General features: G+C 42.3%; 1 protein-coding gene across 1 annotated transcript in view; it reads left to right on the top strand.

Annotated features, from left to right (window-relative positions):
* XDH (xanthine dehydrogenase) overlaps positions 1 to 21,691 on the top strand; it is an 82,688-nt gene that overhangs the window by 11,577 nt on the left and 49,420 nt on the right. The window contains exons 3-12 of the mRNA XM_061625000.1: positions 1,186 to 1,282; positions 3,476 to 3,584; positions 4,335 to 4,461; positions 4,870 to 4,931; positions 7,424 to 7,486; positions 11,804 to 11,866; positions 12,547 to 12,633; positions 14,632 to 14,773; positions 19,037 to 19,129; positions 19,902 to 20,053. Of these exons, the coding sequence (XP_061480984.1) occupies positions 1,186 to 1,282; positions 3,476 to 3,584; positions 4,335 to 4,461; positions 4,870 to 4,931; positions 7,424 to 7,486; positions 11,804 to 11,866; positions 12,547 to 12,633; positions 14,632 to 14,773; positions 19,037 to 19,129; positions 19,902 to 20,053 (995 nt within the window). The remainder of the gene's footprint in view (positions 1 to 1,185; positions 1,283 to 3,475; positions 3,585 to 4,334; positions 4,462 to 4,869; positions 4,932 to 7,423; positions 7,487 to 11,803; positions 11,867 to 12,546; positions 12,634 to 14,631; positions 14,774 to 19,036; positions 19,130 to 19,901; positions 20,054 to 21,691) is intronic.

Raw genomic sequence — 21,691 nt, 5'->3', positions numbered from 1 at the left:
TCTCCCCAGTTTGTGTCAGATTGGCTCAGGAATAAGCTGTGCCAACTTCCCTTACAAATTGAAAATTAGCTTGGTCTATTTCTGAGCAAATATGACTTCAGAAAGAAGCCAATCCACAGACCTTCAAGCCTCCTAGTTTGCGTCCACCAACTAATCTCCCTCCCCTGTCATGCCATGGAGAGGGGGAAGGGAGGGTGGCCTCTCCCAGTCCTGCCTCTGGTGCCTGGGGAACGTAGCTAACTATGTTTCCCAAAGGCTGCAATAAGATCTCATGGTCTGGTACACTGCAACCCAGCATGCTGGGTGCAGAAAGTTGTCCCTCCCTTTCCTTGGCCCTCCTGGAGTACTGTCACCACCGCTGATCATGGTGAGTGCTAGCAGGGAGGGGAGCTGGATAGTCAACAGGTAGGTAGGTGGAGAGAGGTGGGCTGGCTGGCTGGGTGATTGGGGCAGGGAGATACTTCTCTGGTTTGGATTAAAATTTGAACCAGCGAAAATCTATCATCCATGTCACTTGAAAAGTTTATATTACAGCAGGTTCTGCTGTCTTGGGGGTAACATGACTGAATATGGGAATCCTTCCATTAGGGTCCAGTTACTTGTTTTTCCAAAAAAAGTTGGTCTGTATTTTCCAGGACAAGTGATTGTGTAGTGCCAATTGGATTCAGAGTACTTCTAAGGGTAATGCCATGTATTTTTCCATCCAAAGATTTATGATCCACATAATAATCTTTGTCAAAAACAAACATCCATTAACTATGTTGGAGAAGTAAAGCCTAATCTGATTTTCTCTGCCTAGTCATGTGTCTATAACAAGTAAATGCATTTCAGAAATTAAAAAGGGCAATATTTTAAACTAGATATTTTAAAAAATTCATCTACACTTCTGTATCAACTGATAAAACTCATATTTGTTTTAATGTAATGATCAGTAGCATTTGGCCTCTAGATTTCCTACAAGGAAGCAGAAAATGTTTGTGGGGGTAACAGAAAAATCTAGGCCACAATATATTTTTGTTGTGTCCTAACAAAATGTAGGATAGTCTTCGACAAATCGATTAACTCAGTCTTTTCACTCTGCGTAACTTGAAACTAAAGTAAGCATATTATAGGAAGCAGTGGCTGTAGATACTGAAGGATTTCCTTGCTGTGTTGGTTCATTTTCCTTAACCTTCATACTGTTAGTGGGCTTATGTGGAACCAAGTTGGGCTGTGGAGAAGGTGGATGTGGCGCCTGCACTGTTATGATTTCTAAGTTTGACAGATTCCAAAGCAAAATCATGTATCCTTTGAAATACAAGCAATGAAATGGAAGTATGGGGTTTAAATGTAGGCATCTGTGATACTGAGGACAGATACTCAGTGGATGGAAAAACATTGTGGTGTAAAGTTTGTTCCTCCCAAAACCTCAGGTCCATTTCATGTCACAGTAAGATCTGTTGATAGGGAATGTTTTAAAGCACACTTCCTTTAAACGTATTGCACAGCTGTAGATGGATGATAACTTTGTATGCTATGTCTTTGCTATGACTGTTGACTAAATGCTAATCTATGCCAGGGATTGGGAATCTGCAGCCTTCCAGATGTGGTTGGACTCCAACTCCTATCAGCCTCAACCAGCATGTCCAGTGATCAGAAATAGTGGGAGCTGTACTTGGGCAACTTCTGAGGGGATGCAAGCTTGCTCTCCTTGGCCTATGTGATCATTTGGTTTTCCTAGAAATGGCAAAACTCATGGTCCTAATATAGAATGTTTATGTTACAACACATTGTAGTGTTTTGCTCTGCTACGATCTTAATTTCTTAAGTTACCTGATGAGGATACCTATTAAAATCCACTGACCTTTTCCAGCTTTGTTTGTTTTGTTAGATTAATGTTTGCTTTAATATAACAGCCAGTTTCCTGCCATTCAAAGTTCAATAACAGTAAAATGTGACTCTATTCTTCTGTCTTTTTCCTAGTCCACCTTCCCTCCTTTACTCTCCTCCACTTTTTTTCTCTTCATTGTAGCAAGAACCTAAATTTCAAGTTCATAGAAAGGTGTTTTTTAAAAATGTTTTTAACGACTCCATTTCCAGAATGTTGGCTCTAGTGCTTTGTATAGTCACTTATTGACAATAGTTCTATATTGTTCATCATTTAGAGTAGGGGTCCCCAAACTGATCCGTGGACCACCAGTAGTCCATGAGCTTCATTCAGGTGCCCCCCAGCATGTCTGTAAAGATGCAATTAAAATCACACAGCATCTAGCACAACACATTAACATTGCTACAGCAAGCAGAAAAATCATTAAGCAGCCCTCCAATACCCTCAGCAAGTTTCAAGTGGTCCATGGGCGGAAAGGTTTGGAAACCACTGATTTGGAGAAAACAGCTGGGCAACTTGTTCAGCTGTCCTATACAAAGAGGGATATGTGAGGGGAAGCCATTTTCTGAGCATAAATTCCCTCCCTGGATTAGGAACCATGTGCACAAATGGAATGTCGGTATAGATTTGTGCATTCATTTGCATCTAATGTGATACCTGACTGCAGTGCCTGGCAGGGGGTTAATTTTCCCATCCATCTCACAATACAACAGGCACAGCAAACACTTCAGTTCTCTGTCTTGAGCTACTGTTTGCATAGAATACATTGCAGCTCATGACTTTAGCTGGACTGGGGCCCAGGTTGGATTTCTCCCACTAACTTGCATATCGTACTGCAATATTTTCATGATTTGCTTGTATGCACTTGCTTCTGGGCAATGGGTAGAATTCAACACAGCACTAAGTCTCATTCTGTCAGCACAATGATTTCTCCATGCACAACAAATGTTCTTCTCCCCCACATATACTCTAATAGGGGCTCTCCCAACCCACTGCATCGGATCTGGGGATGTTGTGGGGTTGCATGCAGTGGAGTGGAGAGGGGGGAAGTCCCATTGTGCAAGCAGGAATCATTGCACTGATGGGCACAGTAGTTGAATACCCAGTATTGTAGTGGCAAATTCAGATGTTCAGGGTCCCTTCATATTAGTCACAGCCATGCCCCTCCCCCTTTTTGCTGCTGAGTTGAAACTAAGATCCTTATTAATGCCTTCTCCCACAACAACAGACATCCCTAGGAGCCACTAAGCATGAAAGGGGAGAGTGTTAGCTACTCTGAAGAGTCTTCTCAGAGGCTGATTCACCTCCTTTCACTCTGAATGGTTTCCATTCAGCACGAAAATACAAAGAAGCATGTCAGAAGACTCTTCTCAGTGGCTAACACACTCCCCTTTCATGCTGATTGTCTCATAGGACCAATGATTTGGTATAAGACCCCAGATGACTACACTCCTGTGAATACCACCCAATGTTGTGTGTGTAATTTCAATACAATGCTAACAACCCAGTCCTAAAATCCCGGCCTTCATGAATTCATTGCCCTTATTTACTGGTACCACCAGCAAAGGATTTTACCAAATGAACAACTTCCTTAACCCATGATTCTAGACATTTTTCTGCAAATGCTTGTTTATTCCCTATCTGTGCTCTCCACAATGTAGCAGTAACTACTGTTGAAGGCATAGGAAGCACGAAGACAAGGCTGCACCCGGTACAGGTAATCTGCGGAGTTAAATCTACTTTTTTTTAAACAAAGTGCCTGACCTTCCATGTTATCTTCCTGTTTTGCCCAAGGTACAGTGAATTGCTAAGCCATTTGTAGCCAGCATGGCTTTTTTCATTAGCCATTTTCCCCAATCAATGCAGGCCTTGTTTAACAGTCAAGGTGCTGGCTAAAGGAAAGAAGAGAAAACTCTCTAGTTGCAGAATTAGAAAGATAGCTCACCAAGGTGAATTCTTTGGACCCTTTGGACCCTTCTGAACAATTTGCAGGAGCATGCTAATCGCATTCATCAATGGCACCAAGCTGAAAAGTTAATGCAACTATGAACTGACAAACCATGCAGGGTGTACTGGGGAAACCTCATGGGAGAAAAAACGGACACTGAAAGAAACCTGTAGCATCTATACCAAGATTCTCCACTTGTGAGCATGGGTAGGAGGGAGAATTTTGTTTCAGCTGATGGAAGAAGAAAAGTTCTAGTGATTGTGGTTGATTACATCATCACTGGCAAAGGAAGAATGCTCATGAGTCAGGGACATGTTTAAGCATGGTGATTTCATTAGGGATAAAGCCGTATTGCACACATACCACAGTGGAGGTATTTAGTGGTTACTTAGGTAATTAGGCCTCTGAATTCCATACCATCTTCAACAAGAATTTGTTTAGTCCCAGATTAACTAAAGAGACCATTATTTCAGGATTACATATACTATTAAGAGTTCTTTCTTTCTTTCTTTCTTTTAGGAAAGAATAGCAAAAAGCCATGGATCTCAGTGTGGTTTCTGCACTCCTGGTATTGTCATGTCCATGTACACGCTACTTCGCAATCAACCTGAACCCAATATGGAAGAAATTGAAGATGCTTTCCAAGGTAAAGAGTGTTTTTATATCCTTATTGATCTATGTTTTCTCTGGCATTTCAGCCAACCCATGCCACAACCTGATTTTGGGGGCAGGGCTGCATATATGACTGAAGAAGGGAAGGGATGTTATGTGCTCAGTCCTTTTTCATAGAATTGTAGAATAGTAGTGTTGGAAGGGCCCTGAGTCCCATTTCTGCGAAAAGGTGGGGTATAAATGAATAACAATAACAACCCAGTTTTCAAAATGATACAGATCCCCAGTGATACTCATTCCTTTCTCAGTTGGTAAATTTACCTTTTGGTTATCCTCCACTAGCACAGCATCCTCCATGATAGATCAAAGCCAAAAAAATTTAGTTTCCCTACTTGTACATCTGAAGTGACTCTCAACTTTGCAATTTTATTTGGTGATTCAGGAAATCTCTGCCGCTGTACAGGATACAGGGCCATTCTGGAGGGATACCGAACATTTGCGAAGGTAAGGGCTAGAGATAAAAAGGTTATTCATGGCATTAGACTAGATTTTGATAAATGCTAATTGATTATCACCTACAATAGAAAAAGCTGATTGGTTGTCAGCAGTGTAGTGGCAAATTCAGTAGTGCAGGGTCCCTTCATGTTAGTCACAGCCATGCCCTCCCTTTTGCTGCTGGGTTAAGAACCTTTTTAAACTTTCTCCCACAACAACAGACATCCCTAGGAATCAATAAGCATGAAAGGGGAGAATGTTAGCTGCTGAGAAGAGTCTTCTCAGTGGCTGACTCGCCTCCTTTCACTTTGATTGGCTCCAATCAGCAGGAAAGGACAAGGAAGCATGTTAGACTCTTCTCAGTGGCTAACACACTCCCCTTTCATGCTGATTGTCTCATAGGATGCTGGAGACAGAGGGACCCTGCTCCCAAAAAAGTAAAGGGTCTAAGATCTCCCAAGACCCCAGATGACTATGCCCCTGTTGGTTGCATCCAATTAAGTTATACTTGGAGTATACCCATTCTGATTGGTGGGGGTCATAGCTCAGTGACAGAGCATCTGCCTTGCGTGCAGAAGGTCCCAGTTCAATTCCTGGCATTTCCAGGTAGGGCTGGAAGAGACTCCTACCTAAAACCCTGGAGAGCCACTGCCAGTGCTTGTAGACAATACTGAGCTTGATGGACCACTGGTCTGACTCAGTATAAGGCAGCTTCCTATTAATGGATCTAAATTAGTCATATCCATGAATTTCAATAGGTCTGCTCTGAACAAGACTAACATTGGATTGAACCCTACCTTATCAATCTTAAGCAGTCCTGCCACAAAAGTATTACACTTTACCGAAAGAGTAGTGGGGTCCTCCAGATGTTTGTTGGACTCCAGGTTCCATCAGTCAATGGCCAGGCATGATGATGTGATCTAGCAGCATCTGGAAGGCACCATATTGTCGCCCTCACTTTATGGTATAACATTTCTATTGGGGAAAGAATTTGATCCAAAGTCTGATGTTTCTGGAACTTGATTCCTTGAGAAGGTCTGGTGCAAACGCTATTAAAATGAATGGGGGCTGTGAAAGAATGCTGTTGCTTCCATTCATTTCAGAATGGTTTATGCAAGGAAACTTCTTGGAAGGTTACATCCCAAATGGACAAATCTCTTTCAAACTGGTGTTCCCTTCATTCACCCGAGACTGTTTAGGGAAGGGGTGTAGTGCAGTGGTAGTGCACATGTTTCACACGCAAAAGGTCACAGGTTCATTTCCTGGCATCTCCAGGCAGGGCAGGGAAAGACTTCATCTGAAGCCCTGGAGAACCATCCAGTCAGTGTAGACAATACAGAGCTAGATGGATCAATGGTCAAATTGTCAGCATTCACACAATGCCCTTCTCATGCCAGTGGCAGCTTGCACTTTCTCCATGCTAAATCCAGATTTTCCTGATCTGTGGATAATCTGATAAGGGTTGATGGCTGGGTTCACACTAGGGCATCAATCTCTATGTGAATCACTGTTTCCATGTGCATGCATGTGGGCCTTCAACCAACACATGAGCACTTACCACTATATGCCTCTGAAATCTATCTTGATGTTTCCCATCTACACTATCTGTGCATGAACACCTTGTTAAATTTTTGAAATACACGTTTTTTGATCTACCAGATTTGCACAAAAGAGCAGTCAAAAATAAGGATAAAAAAGTGCGTCACTCCAAGCCAGGCAAGGATTTGGAGTTGCTTGTATGAAAGGCAGCTGCTTCCTTCCCTTCCCTTTTCCCTTTCTGCCTCCTGTACCTGTGTGGGCAAATTTTATATTGGATTTATGTTGAGATTTTTATATTGGATTATCTTCTCTTATTGGATTATCCACAAACCAGGAAAATCCGAAATCAGTGGGGGGAAAGTGTGGGCTGCTCCTTGGATGAGGAGGACATTGGATGAATGCTGTTAAAAAAAAAACAGAGACACAAGCAGATTCAAATCTGCATTAAACTCTAGTGTGTATTAGAGATAGGATCCATTGGCCAGTGCCAGTTTGAAAGGCCAGTATGTATTTGAGTTTGTTCTTTGTCCACTAGCTGCTGCTTTTACCAATTCATTTTTCCCCTCACAAAAAATACTGATAATTTTAATTTTAAAGGAAGTAACAATATTTTGAAGGAAAAACTGATAATGAAAGGAAATATCAGTAACATTTTTGGCATTTTAGAGATGGATTTGCTTTGTTTTGCTTTTTAATTTTTTTTTAAAATAGCCGAGGGAAATCGCTACATAAAAACTCAATCCGCAATGATAGAGAATAAGTGAAGATTCAGTGCCGACTCTGAATTGGGTGGAATTCTAGTACATCCCTAGTGTGGATGGACCCTGACTCAAAACAAAGCAGCTTCCTCTGATCCTGGAACCCTGTGTATCTTTTGGTTGTGGTTAACCTGTGTGGTTAACAGGTTTAGCTGGAAAATGCGTTAACTTAATGTTCTTTTTGAAACATTTCTTTCTGTCTAGGAGTGCTGTGGGAAAAAAGTTAATGGACTAGGTTGCTGTATGGCTGGAAAACAAAGTAATGTGGTAAGTGGTAAGTTGGTTAATGTGCTCATGGTAGTTGGCTCTCAAACCCCTCAAATATTTCCAAGAAGAGAAAATTAACTTTTGTTGTGGGGTTCTACTTTAATTCATTGTAATTTGGATATTTATTGCATATTGACCCATATTATTTTTATACCTGCGTAAGAGTCATGACTTTCCCCAAGTCATCACTGCAGTTTACTGAGGGTGCTGAGAATTCTGTTTAAAGATTTCCTAGCTCCCTCACAACTACAGTTGCCAGGATTCTCTGGGGTAGGAGAACGACTATTAAAACCTGCATAAATATTGTTGCGCACCTCCCCCAATCTCCGAGCGGTGAGATTTCGAGGGTCCCTGCGCTTCTCCAGGGTTTGGTTTCCTTTGGAAAGAAGGTCAGCAGAGACTGCGATGTCTTTATGAAATATGGTTTATTTATTTACACACATTCCAACCTGAGCTTCAGAATGGAGGGGTTCAATACATTAGCAGTCCAATATCCAGCTTTTCCATCTGGGTTGTAGGAGGCACCCCAAAGGCCATGGTGCAGAGAGCTAGTCTTTCTGCCTGCCTTCCAGATCCCAGCAATTCTCTAGACACACTCAAAACTACAAGCACAACTTCTGCTAGCTGCCAGGAGTGGGGGAGAGGCTCTCCTGCAGAGTTTCAATGACAAAAGGGTCTCCCTGGCCCATTCACCGTTGCTGGGCAATTGATTGGCCCATTATCTTACCTGGCCAATCTATTTGGTTAACAAAAAACTCATTTGAGCAGCAGAGAGCTCCTCATTCCAAGGCACAGGATTCCAAATCAGAGGCTGGAAAGGGTACCCACAGGAATCATCCAGCCCAACCCCCATGCTCATAACAATATACCCTTGAGATTCAACGATGGCTGCTATCTCTGAGACTGCTGGGATGGAAGGCAGGGAGGACAGCAACAGATGGAGCCACAGCCAGCGAGAAGCAGAGTGAGGTTGGTGGGGCAATGCCCCATTTGCCCCAATGGACCAGCCTCCACTGCTGAGATTCCTATGCCCAGTTTCAGGAAACAGTAGTTAACATTAGTGTTTCAGGAACTTTTAGAATGTAATCCTATGTGTACTTACTTGGGACTAAGCATCATTGAACATGGTTGGACTTACTTTCAAGTAAGAATGCACAGGATTGTGCTCTTAATATGCTACATGATTATATATTATGCATCTATGCTTGGCAATCAAAGCATGTGAGCAGTGAATTGTTGAAAGAGGAAGTCACATGTCTTCTTATAGAAGAAGGGAGGATTATTTGGGCCATTTACCATGCTTTTGGGGGATTTCAACTCTTAAGTTCAACTCTTAAGAGAGGGCATTCAAAGCAGCGCTAATTAACAAATTTTAATCGGCATAGTCCTTCTTTGAAAAGTGTTTTCAAAGAAGATTGCTGTTGATATTAAATTGTTCAGGGTCATTAAAATAAAAAGGGTTTGCAAAGAGTTCCAAAAGAACCTCTCCAAACTGAGTGAAAGGGCGGTAAAATGGGAAATGCAATTTAATGGAAACAAGTATAAAGTTTATTTATTTATTTTATTTATTTATTTTCATTTCTAGACCGCCCATAGCTAATAGCTCTCTGGGCGGTGTACAAAACGAGATTAAAATACAATATACAATGCATAAAGTTATGCATGTTGGGCAAAAAATCATAATTTCACATATACGCTCATGTGGTCCGAACTGGCAGTGACTGACCAGGAATGAGACCTTGGGGTTGTTGTGCATAGCACAATGAAAATGTCAACCTAGTGTGTGGCAGCTGTGAAAAAGGCAGATTTCATGTTAAGGACTGTTAGGAAAGGAACAGAAAATAATATGCTAATATCATAATGCCTTTGTACAAATTTATGGTACATAGATTTCTGACCACATTTGGACTACTGTGCACAGTTCTGGTCACCTCACCTCAAAAAAGATACAGTATAGTTGGAAAAGGTTCAGAAAAGGGCAACAAAAATGATCAAGGGGAATGAGCAACTCCTCTATGAGGAAAGGTTGCAGCATTTGGGGCATTTTAGTTTAGAGGAAAGGTGAGTCAGAGGTAACATTGTAGAAGTGTATAAAATTATGCATGGTATGGAAACAGTGGATAGAGAAACGTTTTTCTCCCTCTCTCATACATCCAATGAAGCTGGAAGATTGAGGACAGACAAAAGAAAGCACTTCTGCACACAGCACTAGTTAAATAATGGATTTCCCTCTCACAGGAGGAAGTGATGGCCACCAACTTAGATAACTTCAAAAGAGGATTAGACAAATTCAGATAAATTCAGTCTAAGGATAAGGCTATCAATGGCTAATAGCCACGATGGCTATGCTCTCTCTCCATGGTTGGAGGCAATATACTTCTGAATACAAGTTCCTGGAAACTGCAGGAACTGGAGAGTGCTTTTGTGCTTAGGTCCTGCTTGTGGGCTTTCCATAGGCATCTGGCTGGCCTTTGTGAGCGTAGGATGCTGGACTAGATTGGCCTCTGGCCTGATCCAGCAGGCTCTTCTTATGTTCTAAACTGCAAGATGACAATATGCATATCTGCAACATGTACTAGGACCATTATCTGAACAACAGTCTCTTAGTATAACCTTTCTCTGTTATGCTTCAGATTAAATAGAAACATTTTGTCCTGAGATATAGGGGCATTTCCTAAGCCAGGAGTAGATAATCGCTTTCCATCAGTCCCACTCAGCATGGCCAATATTCTTGATGATGGTAGTTGCAGACCAACATCTGGAAGACTGCAGGCTCCCCACCCTTGTCCTAAGAACTTCTGGAAAATGGGGAGGCAGAGAATCATCTAATGATGATTGATGATATATCATTGCTGAAACTAAGCAGGTCTGTGCCTCAGTTGAAGACAATGTGAAAAGGCCATGCTAGACACCCTGAGTGAATAGCAGAGTGTAGGATATAAACAGGGCTGACAATAGGATTTTCTAGGCCTGGTACACTGTATGTGGATTGGGTCCTCTAACTCACTTGCAAAAAGATTTGGATATGCTGTGTATCATATGCAAATTTGTGTCCTCTTTTGCAGGTGCCCCCACAATAAATTAGTGGCCATGGCATGCACGTAATAAATGTCTGACAGATAGAATGTGAGCAGGGGAAACTTTTCCATAATTGTATTTCCATACTAGAAATGACAACCTATTGAATTTATGCCTGCCACACAGCTGTTAAAGGCACAAGAACCCTGCTTTTCTTCTATGTCAATCCTAAATCAAAGCCTAGGCTGCGATACCGTACTTATCTGGGAGTAAACCCCATTAAAAACAGAGAGACTTACTTCTGAGTAGACACTGTATCATTGCACTGTACATTAATTGCATAGTGAATTCATAATGAGTGCCTGGTCTAAGCCTCTTTGCAAAGTTTTCATATTTTGCATTTGCCTTTTGTGGGAGGGGGATCCTTTAACATCCACTCATGTTTATTGTAGTATTTGTAGAAAATAACTTCTTAAGAGTACCTGATCTCAGATGAACCCACCACAGGAAAGGTGCATTCTGGAATGAAAAAAGGAAGGTCAAACTACAGAGATTCCAAGGATTAGAAAATGAAATAGAAGCAGGCAAAGTGCACTAATGAGGAGGGGAAAAACAGTTAATTAGTATTGCAGGGATTCCCATTGCCTGGTGTTGAAACAACTCACTCATCACAGCTCTGACTTCACTCAGTGGGCTCCTTTGGCAGGAAGGATGGGATACAAATTTAATAAATAAATAATACATAAAAACCCTAAAAGGTGGGAGCAGCCAGTCTGGCTCATCTCTCAAAAGATGGTTAAATATGGCCTGCACATTTTGCTTCATAACTTTCATTCTAGGAGTAGCTTTAGTCTTTTAAAAATGAAAGCTCAGAGACTTGGGCCCCAGCTGGCTGTGGACCTAGTACTTTAGTACCCTCAAGGTCCACCTTTTGCTGGCCCTGGATATAAGTGTAAAGCTTCAGTTATGTCCACACTTGCCAGATAATATACTCTATTGAAAACAATGAGACATATTTTAGTGGGGCTTACTCCCAGGTAAATAGGTTTAGGATTGCAACTGTATTTGTTAGGATTTGCTCTGTTTGTAATTGTCTAAAATAGTGTATGCCCTTTAAAAACTTTTATTTGGGGTGGCACTTTATATATGTTTTTTTACAAAAAGAAAGGCATAACAAATGTTGTTTCATCTAAGAAAAATGATTCCATTTTATGATTGTATTTGATTCCATTTTATGATGGTATCTGATTCCCACATTTCTTTCTCTCTCTGCCTCTCCCTTCCTCCCCCCCCCCACAGGGTTGTTGTGGGAAAAAAGTCAATGGCCCAGGCTGTTGCATGAATGAAAAAGAAGACAATACAGTAAGTGCCCCTAACCTATGGATATATTGACTCTTGTTCCTTCCTGTGTTGAATTCAATATTTAGAGGATCAAACCATGCTTAGGTAAAAGCACATATCTAGTTATACCCCAATCAAGAAATGGGCTTCAGAGCTTCCTGCATGAGTACGTTCTGGCTGGCTGGCTGAAGCAAACAAACCAGCTGGTGATGACATCCAGGGAACAATTCACCCAAGGGGTTATTAAGCAGCTTTTGGAAGAGGGGGAGGAAGGCCAAGGATGAGCTGAGTCCCTTCCTGTTTGTTGTTGGGAGAGCAGAGTGTGAATGGGGGTTGTTGGGAGCAGTACATAATTGAAATCAACTTCATTTGTTCTAGTAGGGCCATGGAGGTCTTCTGTGGACCATGGTGCTCCTGAGCTTCTGCTGGAATGTGTAGCGCGAGGAATGTATTTAAATTGTTAAATGTCCATTATTACTCAAATACTGCATTTGTTTAAGGTCCTTTTTGTTGCAAGGAAAAATCCTTATTCAGAAAAAAAGAAATATGCAGATGAAGGTTTTGCTACTTCTCTGCGTTAGGCTAGTAACTTTGATATATATATATATATATATATATTTGTATGAAATATAGAAAGAGCAATCTTCTTTGATAGTAAGAAAAGAGAAATGCACTAATCAATGGCATTTTGTCCTCTTTAGGGGTTGATATCCTCGGATCTGTTCAATCCATCTGAGTTCCAGCCTTTAGACCCTACACAGGAGCCAATATTCCCACCAGAGTTATTGGTAGGTCCATCCTCTTAGGAGTTTCTTGTGGCATTCCTCCCCCATGGAAGATTAATGTATCTGTTGGCTTCTGTACATAGTAATCTGAGAACATGTTTAAATGATATATTGTCCTGGGATAACAGACCGTGAATTAACTTCAGCCTCTGTTGTTTAAGTAGTGAATCAGTTAAACTTAAGTGGCGGGGAGAGAGACAGTTAATGACCATAGGCAAGATTAGAGACTCTTGATTCACTGCGCTTTCATCTTTGAGAAAACATTGTTGTTCACAACAGAATAGCTGTTATCTCTGGGAGTTTACAGTTTCATAGAGAAACTCACTACATTGTGACCCAAGACATTAAGCAATGGAGTGCAGCTAGAACAACTTGTTACTCCATCTTTATGCAGACGGAAGTTGTTGACAATCCTAGGATATCCTTGGCACGGAGAGTTGCAGCTTTTTGTTACATTGGTATCCTGACATTTCCTCATGAAGCCCCTGGAGATAGCCATAAGGTATCCCACTATCTTCTGAGATAGTGAATGGCTGAAGGTCACCTACTGACCTTGAGCAATGTTCAGGCATATAATACCCCTGGCCAATCACTGACCCTGTTTCAATGGAGGACCCCTATTCTTGTACAGATGGCTTCCTGAGACTGACCCTGAACACAGGGGAAAAGTTGTAGCTCAGTGGTAGAACACTGGCTCTGCGTCCAGAAGGTCTTGGGTTTAGTCTGGCATCTCCAGGTAGGGCTGGGATAAAACCCTGTCTGAAATCCTGGAGAGCTGCTGCCTGTCAGTATAGACAAAACCAAGCTAGATGGACCAATATTCTGACTTGTTATAAGGCAACTTCTGATGGTCCTACATGACAGGCAGAGGATATAGCCAGTTCACATCTGCATTTAGGGGGTGGGGCTAACCTGTGCAATCAATATGACATCAGATGATTGACAGGTGGGTGTTTGTCTTGTTCATTACCTGTTTTAGTCCCTTTCCTTCTCTCTATGTTCCCCTTTTATTTTTAGTTAAATTGTACATCTTTGTGGTGGGGACGTGGCTTTATATGTTTTTATTCATTTTTCTGTACAGTGCCACATGCATTTATGGCACTATATAAATAATGATAATAATAATAAATAATCCTACCCACCTGTCAAAGTTGGCCTGCCGGGGTGGGAGAGTTAAAGATATGGCCCACTGGCCCGGAAAAGGTTCCCTACTCCTGGCCTATGGGGACAGGGACATATCAAGATGGGGCTGATGCATGCATCCCATCCAGACTATGAATGTTTCTGACAATTGTTAAAAGCACTAAGTGTCAAACTACACACGATGTGTAATGTACACATTAAAACACATGCTGTGTTTTAGAATATTTTAAATGGAATTTTGCAATAATCTAAATTGTGTTTTAGAAAGTTTTTAATTGTAATTGTGTTAACTGTTTTTAGTATGTCTTTCTTTTGCGTGTTAAATAATTTTGTTTGTTCTTGCTGCCCTGGGCACCTTCGGGAGGAAGGGCAGGATATAAATAAAATTATGGCAATCTAACTTTTTTTTTTAAAAAAGCTGAGTTTAAAGGTCTCACTTTTGTTATGAAGATACCAGTAATATGAACTGGCAGGAGTTCATAATCATAATGACCTCTTAAAAGCACTGGAAGGTTAATAAACAACAGCGACTTTTGGAAGACTATTTACCACATGCATATTGAAGGGCAAAGTCAACTTGTGGTGATCCATACACCTAAGATATGGACTTGCTTTGTCTGTGGTAACATTATAAGTTACCATAGAAGGGGTAGGACACGGTAAATTGCAACAATAACAGTTGCCTTCTACTTCTAGTCTTATTGCCTTCTTTCTAGTTGCCTTCTTTCTTTTCATAATCTATGCTTTCAGTGGTGAAATGTCTAGCTTGGACATAGGCAAGAATTAAACAGAGCTGAAATTCTTTGCCCTGGGCCAGTGCATTGCAATTCAAAGCTAACCCTGGCGTTATTTCCCTAGACTCGCACGGATCAACCTCGGAAGCAGCTGTGCTTCAGAGGTGAGCAGGTGATGTGGTTTCAGCCCTCAAGCCTCAAGGAACTGGTGGCACTCAAAGCTCAGTATCCCACAGCCAAGCTTGTGGTTGGGAACACGGAAGTGGGTAAGGGAAAGAACTTGGTTGCTATTTGAGTTTTTTGTTTGTACAATGCAAACACTTAAATAAATTGCCTATCTGGTCAAGATTTTACTTCTGTCTTCTTAAAACTGCCTGTGAAATCACCTTGCTTCCTTTTTGATCGTTAAACCCATTTTTGAGATATAACTGATGATGGGGGGTCTTGTATACAGGTAGGTGGGGAAAGTTTTTCTACCTCTCCCAGATTTATATATCATAGAATCATAGACTAGTAGAGCTGGAAGAGGCCTATAAGGCCATTGAGTCCAACTCCCTGCTCAGTGCAGGAATCTAAATTACAGCATACCCAAGAGCAGAGCTTGGAAAAGTTACTTTTTGAACTACAAGTCCCATCAGCCCAATCCAGTGGCCATGCTGGCTGGGGCTGATGGGAGTTGTAGTTCAAAAAAGTAACTTTTCCAAGCTCTGCCCAAGAGGTGGCTGTCCAACTGCCTCTTGAAGGGCTCCAGTGTGGGAGAGCCCACCAGCTTCCTAGATAATTGGTTCCATTGTTGTACTGCTCTAACAGTTAGGATATTTTTCCTGGTGTTCAGTTGAAATCTGGCTTCCTGTCAATTGAGCCCATTATTCCATGTCCTGTACTCTGGGATGATCGAGAAGAGATCCTGGCTCTCCTCTGTGTGGTAACCTTTCAGGTCTTGAAAAGCGCTCTCATTTTCTCCCTTCACTCTTCTCCTTTTAAGGTTAAACATGCCCAGTTCTTTCAGTCTCTCTTCATAGGGCTTTGTTTCCAGTCCCCTGATCATCCTTATCGCCCTCCTCTGAACCCGTTCCAGTTTGTCAGCATCCTTAAAGTGTGGTGTCCAGAACTGGACGCAGTACTCAAGATGAGGCCTAACCAGTGCCCAACAATCCATCAAAACCAGTTGCCCCAGCTGCCCCTGATCATCCTCGTTGCCCTCCTCCAAACCCATTCCATCTTGTCTGCATCCTTATTTATTTATTTATTTATACATACATACATACATACATACCCCACCCTTCCTTCCAGCAGGAGCCCAGGGCAGCAGAAACACTAAAAACACTCTAAAACATTAAAAACATTTTAAAAAAACTTTAAAAACAAATATTTTTTTTTAAAAAAGGGTTAAAGATATTAAAAGACATATTAAAAGCAATTCTAACACAGACGCAGACTGGGATCTTTCTTAAAGTATGGTGTCCAGAACTGGACACAGTACTCAAGATGAGGCCTAACCAGTGCCAAATAGAGGGGAACCAATACTTCACATGATTTGGAAACTCTTCTTCTGTTAATGCAGCCTAAAATAGCATTTGCCTTTTTTGCAGCCACGTCACACTGTTGGCTCATATTCAGCTTATGATCAACAACAGTCCCAAGATCCTTCTCATGTGGTATTGCTGAGCCAGGTATCCCACATCTTATAACTGTGTATTTGGGTTTTTTCCCCTAGGTGTAGAACTTTGCACTTATCTCTGTTAAATTTCATTCTGTTGTTTTCAGCCCAATGTTCCACCCTATTATGATCCCTTTGAATTTTGTTTCTGTCTTCCATGGTATTAGCTGTGCCCCCCAATTTTGTATCATCTGCAAATTTGGTAAGCGTTCCCTGCACCTCCTCATCCAAGTCATTAATAAAAATGTTGAAAAGTACTGGGCCCAGGACTGAGCCCTGCAGTACCCAACTTGTTACCTCTCCCCAGTTTGAGAAGGAACCATTGATAAGCACTCTATGATTCTGTAGCCAACTGTGGATCTACCTGCTAGTTGTTCCATCCAGCTCACATTTAGCTAGCTTGCTAATTAGAATGTCATGGGACACTTTGTCAAAAGCTTTGCTGAAGCTGAGATATATTATGTCCACAGCATTCCCACAGTCTACCAGGGAGGTTACCCGATCAAAAAATGAGATAACATTAGTCTGGCAGGATTTGTTCTTGATAAATCCATGTTGGCTTCTAGTAAAATCACTGCTTTGTTTCCAGGATGCTTACAGACTGACTGCTTTATAATATGCTCCAGAATTTTCCCAGAGATCGATGTCAGGCAGACTGGTCTGTAGCTCCCTGGTTCCTCCTTTGTCCCCTTTTTGAAGATAGGGACATTAGTCCACCTCCAGTCATCTGGCACTTCACCCATCCTCCACGATTTCACAAAGATAATAAGACAATGGTTCTGAGAGTTCTACAGCCAATTCCTTCAATACTCTAGGATGCAGTTCATTGGGCCCTGGAGATCTGAACTCGTTCAAAGTGATTATGTGTTCCTTGACCATTTGTCTATCAATCTCAAGCTGCAATCCTGCCCCTCTAACCTCACATTTCCCTGGAGGGTCATAGACCCTCTTTTGGGAGAAGACTGAGCCAAAGTAGGAATTGAGCACTTCTGCCTTTTCTTTGTCATCTGTTATCATTTTGCCATCCTCATTGAGTAGCTGTGCCACCATTTATTTTCTCTGTCTTTTACTATGGATGTAACTAAAGGAAGCTTTTTTTGTTGCTTTTGGCAGCAGTTGCTAACCTCAGCTCATTCTCAGCTTTGTTTCATCTAAGAACTTAAGAAAAACCCTGCTGGATCAAGCCAAAGGCCCACATAGTCTAGCATCCTATTCTCACAGTGACCAATCAGATGCCCCCATGGGAAGCCCCTAAGCAAGACCTAAGTGCAATAGCACTCTCTGCACCTACAGTTCCCAGCAACTGGTATTCAGAGCATAGTACCCTTGATAGCCTTATCTTCCATGAATTTAGAAAATGTATAGCCCATCTCTTCTAGTGTAATTACAGTGCTCAGGGCAGCTTACCTCCAGTCAAAATCATGTCAAAACCCAATTCATAAAAAAGTTTTCTAGTTCGTTAAGAGAGGGACCAATCCCGCAAATATAAATAAAACAAGGGATTGGTCCACTGAAGTTTGCCCACCCCAAGTGAAATGCCTGCTGGAGTAAAAATGACTTCTCCAGGAAATGGGAGGCCAAGAGAGAAGCAGGAAGATCTACAGTCTAAGTGTGACCCAGGAGAAGGTCCTCTGAGGTGAGCCAATGAAACTGATTGGTTAGTATGAGATTCAGGACAGACAAAAAGCAAATACTCCTTCATAAAATGCGCGATAAATTTATAGAACTGGCTGCCTCAAGAGTTGGTGATGGCTGTTAGCTGAGAGGGCTTTAAAAGGAGATTAGTCAAATTTGTGGTGGATCTCTCTTAGAATGTCCACTAGTCATTATGGCTGTAAGGAACCTGCAGGTTCAGAGGGAGTCTTCCACTAAGTATCAGTTGCCAAAGAGGGTGATTGGTTTTGTGTACTGCTTGTGGGCTTCCTGGAAACATCTTATTCGCCTGTGTGGTAAACAGGATGCTGGGCTCGATAGGCCATAATGTTTTTATGAACCACAAACATGCCAGGGTATGCCTTGAACTGCAAGGCAACTCTTTTCCCATCTGAGTTCATAAGGACATCGGAAAAATTGGTCACATCCTCAGAACGAACGTTGGCCCATCTAGCTCAGTATTGTTGAACAATGACTAGCACCAGCAATCCAGGGTTTCAGTTTAAGTCTTTCCCAGCCTTGTCTGGAGATACCAGGGATTGAAACTGGGACCTTCTGTGTGCAAAGCAGATGCTCTGCCCACTGATCTATGGCCCTTTCCCAACTGCCTGAGATCTGCATGAAGAATTTTTGCATAGTTTTCCACATTCCGCCTTGGCCATGTTCATGGCAAACTGATAGATATACCTTTTAGTGAAGATGTTGGCTTCCAGAGCCTATTAGCTAGTGAGTTTTGTTTTTCTCAGATTCTAGAAGTTACATTTTAAGTGTTTGAAAGATGAAGGCCAATTAGATTTCCTGAAAACCATTGCATTCAGGTCTCTAATTTATTGTTCCCATTCACAAGGCTTATCTCCTGTTTTCCTCATGTCACATTAGCTAAAATGCAGTAATTCCCTTTTGAAACAACACAGTGTATATATTACATCCTGTACTGAGGGAGTGTTTATTGACATTGCTAGCTGCAAGGGAGAATCCCTTGGGGTCTTGGCCTTAAACTTTCATTACAAGCCAGTGCAAATGCCATCCCTGGTCAGTGTTGTGGATGTTGTTCACGAGAAAGCTGTAAGAGTCAATATGTAGGAGACTGTCACTGAAACTGAACTTTGGTGGGCTGGGACTGTTACATAACAGCTCTGCTTTTTCATTGGTAAACCTGCTAATTCTGGCTGCCTGCCATGTCTGCATTGACCTCATGAGATTTTGTTTCCTTAAGGTATTGAAATGAGATTAAAGAACATGCTGTACCCAGTAATCATATCACCAGCTTGGATCCCAGAAATGAACTCTGTTCAGCGCACAGAGGAGGGTAAGTAGCAGCATGCTTATTGCCTCAAGGGGACTGGCAATGGGCTTTGGGAATGCACAGGGGATTAGGCATGTTGATCTAGTCACTAAGTAGGTTCACAGGCTGGATGTTCCCCACTGCTGATCTAGTGGGTAGGTGGATCCCCTGTTCCTATATCCTCTTCATCGTTCCTGAGGCCAAAGTGTACAAATTGCATCTATGTGGGCAATTTTATGATGAAAACAATAGTATGTTACATATGGTTAGCGAGCACCCTGCATATGTGTGCCTTATGTGTGTGCTAGAACTGCTTTCTCATGACTGATGGAAGAAATGGCATATCTGAAATGATTTCCTGGCTTTGCATCCTCAAAGTCTGGCAACTGGCTCCCTGGTGGCTGGTGCCCATTGGGACTGGTAGGGCAGAAGGCTGGGATGCCAACAGTAAGAGCCAATGACAGACAGAGCCACTGCCTGAGCCACAGATAGGCTGGGGGGCAATGTCCCATGCACCCAGATGGACCAGCCTCTACTGAATCTGAGATGCTGACAGTTTTAACATCCTCTAACTGTGGTAGTTCCTGATGCCCCAGAGGAAGGGGAGTGCCCTTCCTCCCCCAAGATATAAGATGAATGAGGAAATAAAACCCTTCTGACAGGCCACAGCTGAAGGACTACGATAAAGATCTTAAAATATCATCCAGGTCTGCCAATGCCTCCGGGCAACTCTTTTATCTTGGGGACGTATGGTAGAGCTACTGGCCAAATCTCTCTTGTGCCTCTGCTTTTTTAGGAATCAGTTTTGGTGCCTCTTGCACTCTGAGCCACATGGAAGCGGTTCTGCAGAAAGCTGTGACTCAGCTCCCTCCTTACAAATCAGAGGTGTTCAAGGCTGTCCTAGAACAACTGAGATGGTTTGCAGGGCCTCAAATCCGAAATGTTGCTGTAAGTGCTGCCAAGACCTTTTTTTGTTGTTGCTAAAATTAAAGAGAGCTTCCAGGACAGCTGTTTACTGAGCATTTATGTTGATATATTTGCACAAAACTTGCGCAGAGATTATATGATGTTTCCTGTTTGCTGAGCATTCGTCTTGATGTGCTCATGTGGAGTTTATAACATTGTCAGTTAGAACTGGTTATCCTGCAGATTCTAGTGCAATTTTCTGTCACTTTTGTTATCGGATGGCTTGCAGTTGGTAAAGTGGGACAATTGCACTAAAGTGCAGGACAACAACAATTTTTGTGTGAATAAACAGCCCATCTGGAAGCACTGAAAGGCTCAAATGAGAAGAGTGCAGGCAGGCATGATGTGCTTTTCCTTTAAATCTTACCTCACTTTTCAGGTTTACTTCCATTTTGATGCAAGGACCTTTGCATATTTCTCACATGAAGGGCTGCTATTGGTGACCAGAGCTGGAGCTGAGCAAGAGAGCTCTGGTGTAGGGATAGGCAACCAAAGAAGAGCCAGTGGCACATCTAGTCCAGCATCCTGTTCACACAGTGGCCAACCAAATGCCCACAGGAAGCCCGCAAGCAGGACCCTCTCCTTACTTACTTACCACCAACTGGTATTCAGAGGCATACTACCTCCAATACCGTTCCCTCCCCAGATGTTGCTGGACTCCAACTCCCATCAACCCTGACCATTGGCCAGTTTGCTGGGGTTGATGGGAGTGGGAATCCAACAACATATGGAGGGCCACAGGTACCCCATCCTTGGTCAGAGGACACTGAGCAAAGGAATTTGATGGGGAGCTGTCCAGCAAGAGCATGGGCATTCAAGCTGATGATGCTTATATCCTCACTGCCAGCTTCCTCCTTCCTAGTCATGTGCTGGGTCATTGTGCACAGCCAAACCTTCTTTGGCATCTTCCTCTCAAGGAGACCCCTAGCAAGAAAGCCTCCTGGCAGCTTTTATGCCAACTTGGGGGGTTTAAACTCAAATTTAGGCTGGCAGATTGCAGATCTTGGGGGGTTTAAATGTTTAAGCTTTTAATGTTTAGGATTTTGATTATGTTTATATGAAATGTACTTGTGTTTGGTTGTAAGTCGCCCAGAGTGACAGATTAACCTCTGCCAGATGGGCGTCTAACAAATCAAATCAAATCAAATCAAATCAAATCAAATCAAATCAAATCAATCAATCAATCAATCAATCAATCAATCAATCAATCAATCAATCAATCAATCAATAAGGTATAACACTGAGAAACTAACAGTGGGAAAATAAACTGAAAGGGCATTCAGGCTGATAGGCAGAGCAATCCTAACTGCCCCAGGGTCGATCACTGCATCCAAAGCCCTGATGGCTGCTGCTGGTCAGGGCAGAAGGTGGAGGGGGGCATGGTATCTTGCTGTGCCAGCTCCAGGCTGGTGCAGCAGAACGGCCCACTTTGGGACCCCTTCCAGCAAATGGACTGGTTTTAGATCCAGTGGAGTCCCTCACTGACCACCCCTGCCACCATTATATCCTGTTTGGAGTCTTCTGCCAGCTTCTGCTGACATGATTCCTGCTGGTGGTAGCTTTGCTGCAGCTTTCAGCACATACAGTGAAGGCTTCTGTGGTAGTGAAGTGCCCCTACTG

Source organism: Rhineura floridana, chromosome 4 (assembly GCF_030035675.1).
Source record: "Rhineura floridana isolate rRhiFlo1 chromosome 4, rRhiFlo1.hap2, whole genome shotgun sequence".
Taxonomy (NCBI): Eukaryota; Metazoa; Chordata; class Lepidosauria; order Squamata; family Rhineuridae; genus Rhineura; species Rhineura floridana.
Note: the sequence above shows the minus strand (reverse complement) of the source record. Positions and strands in the feature narration are given on the sequence as shown.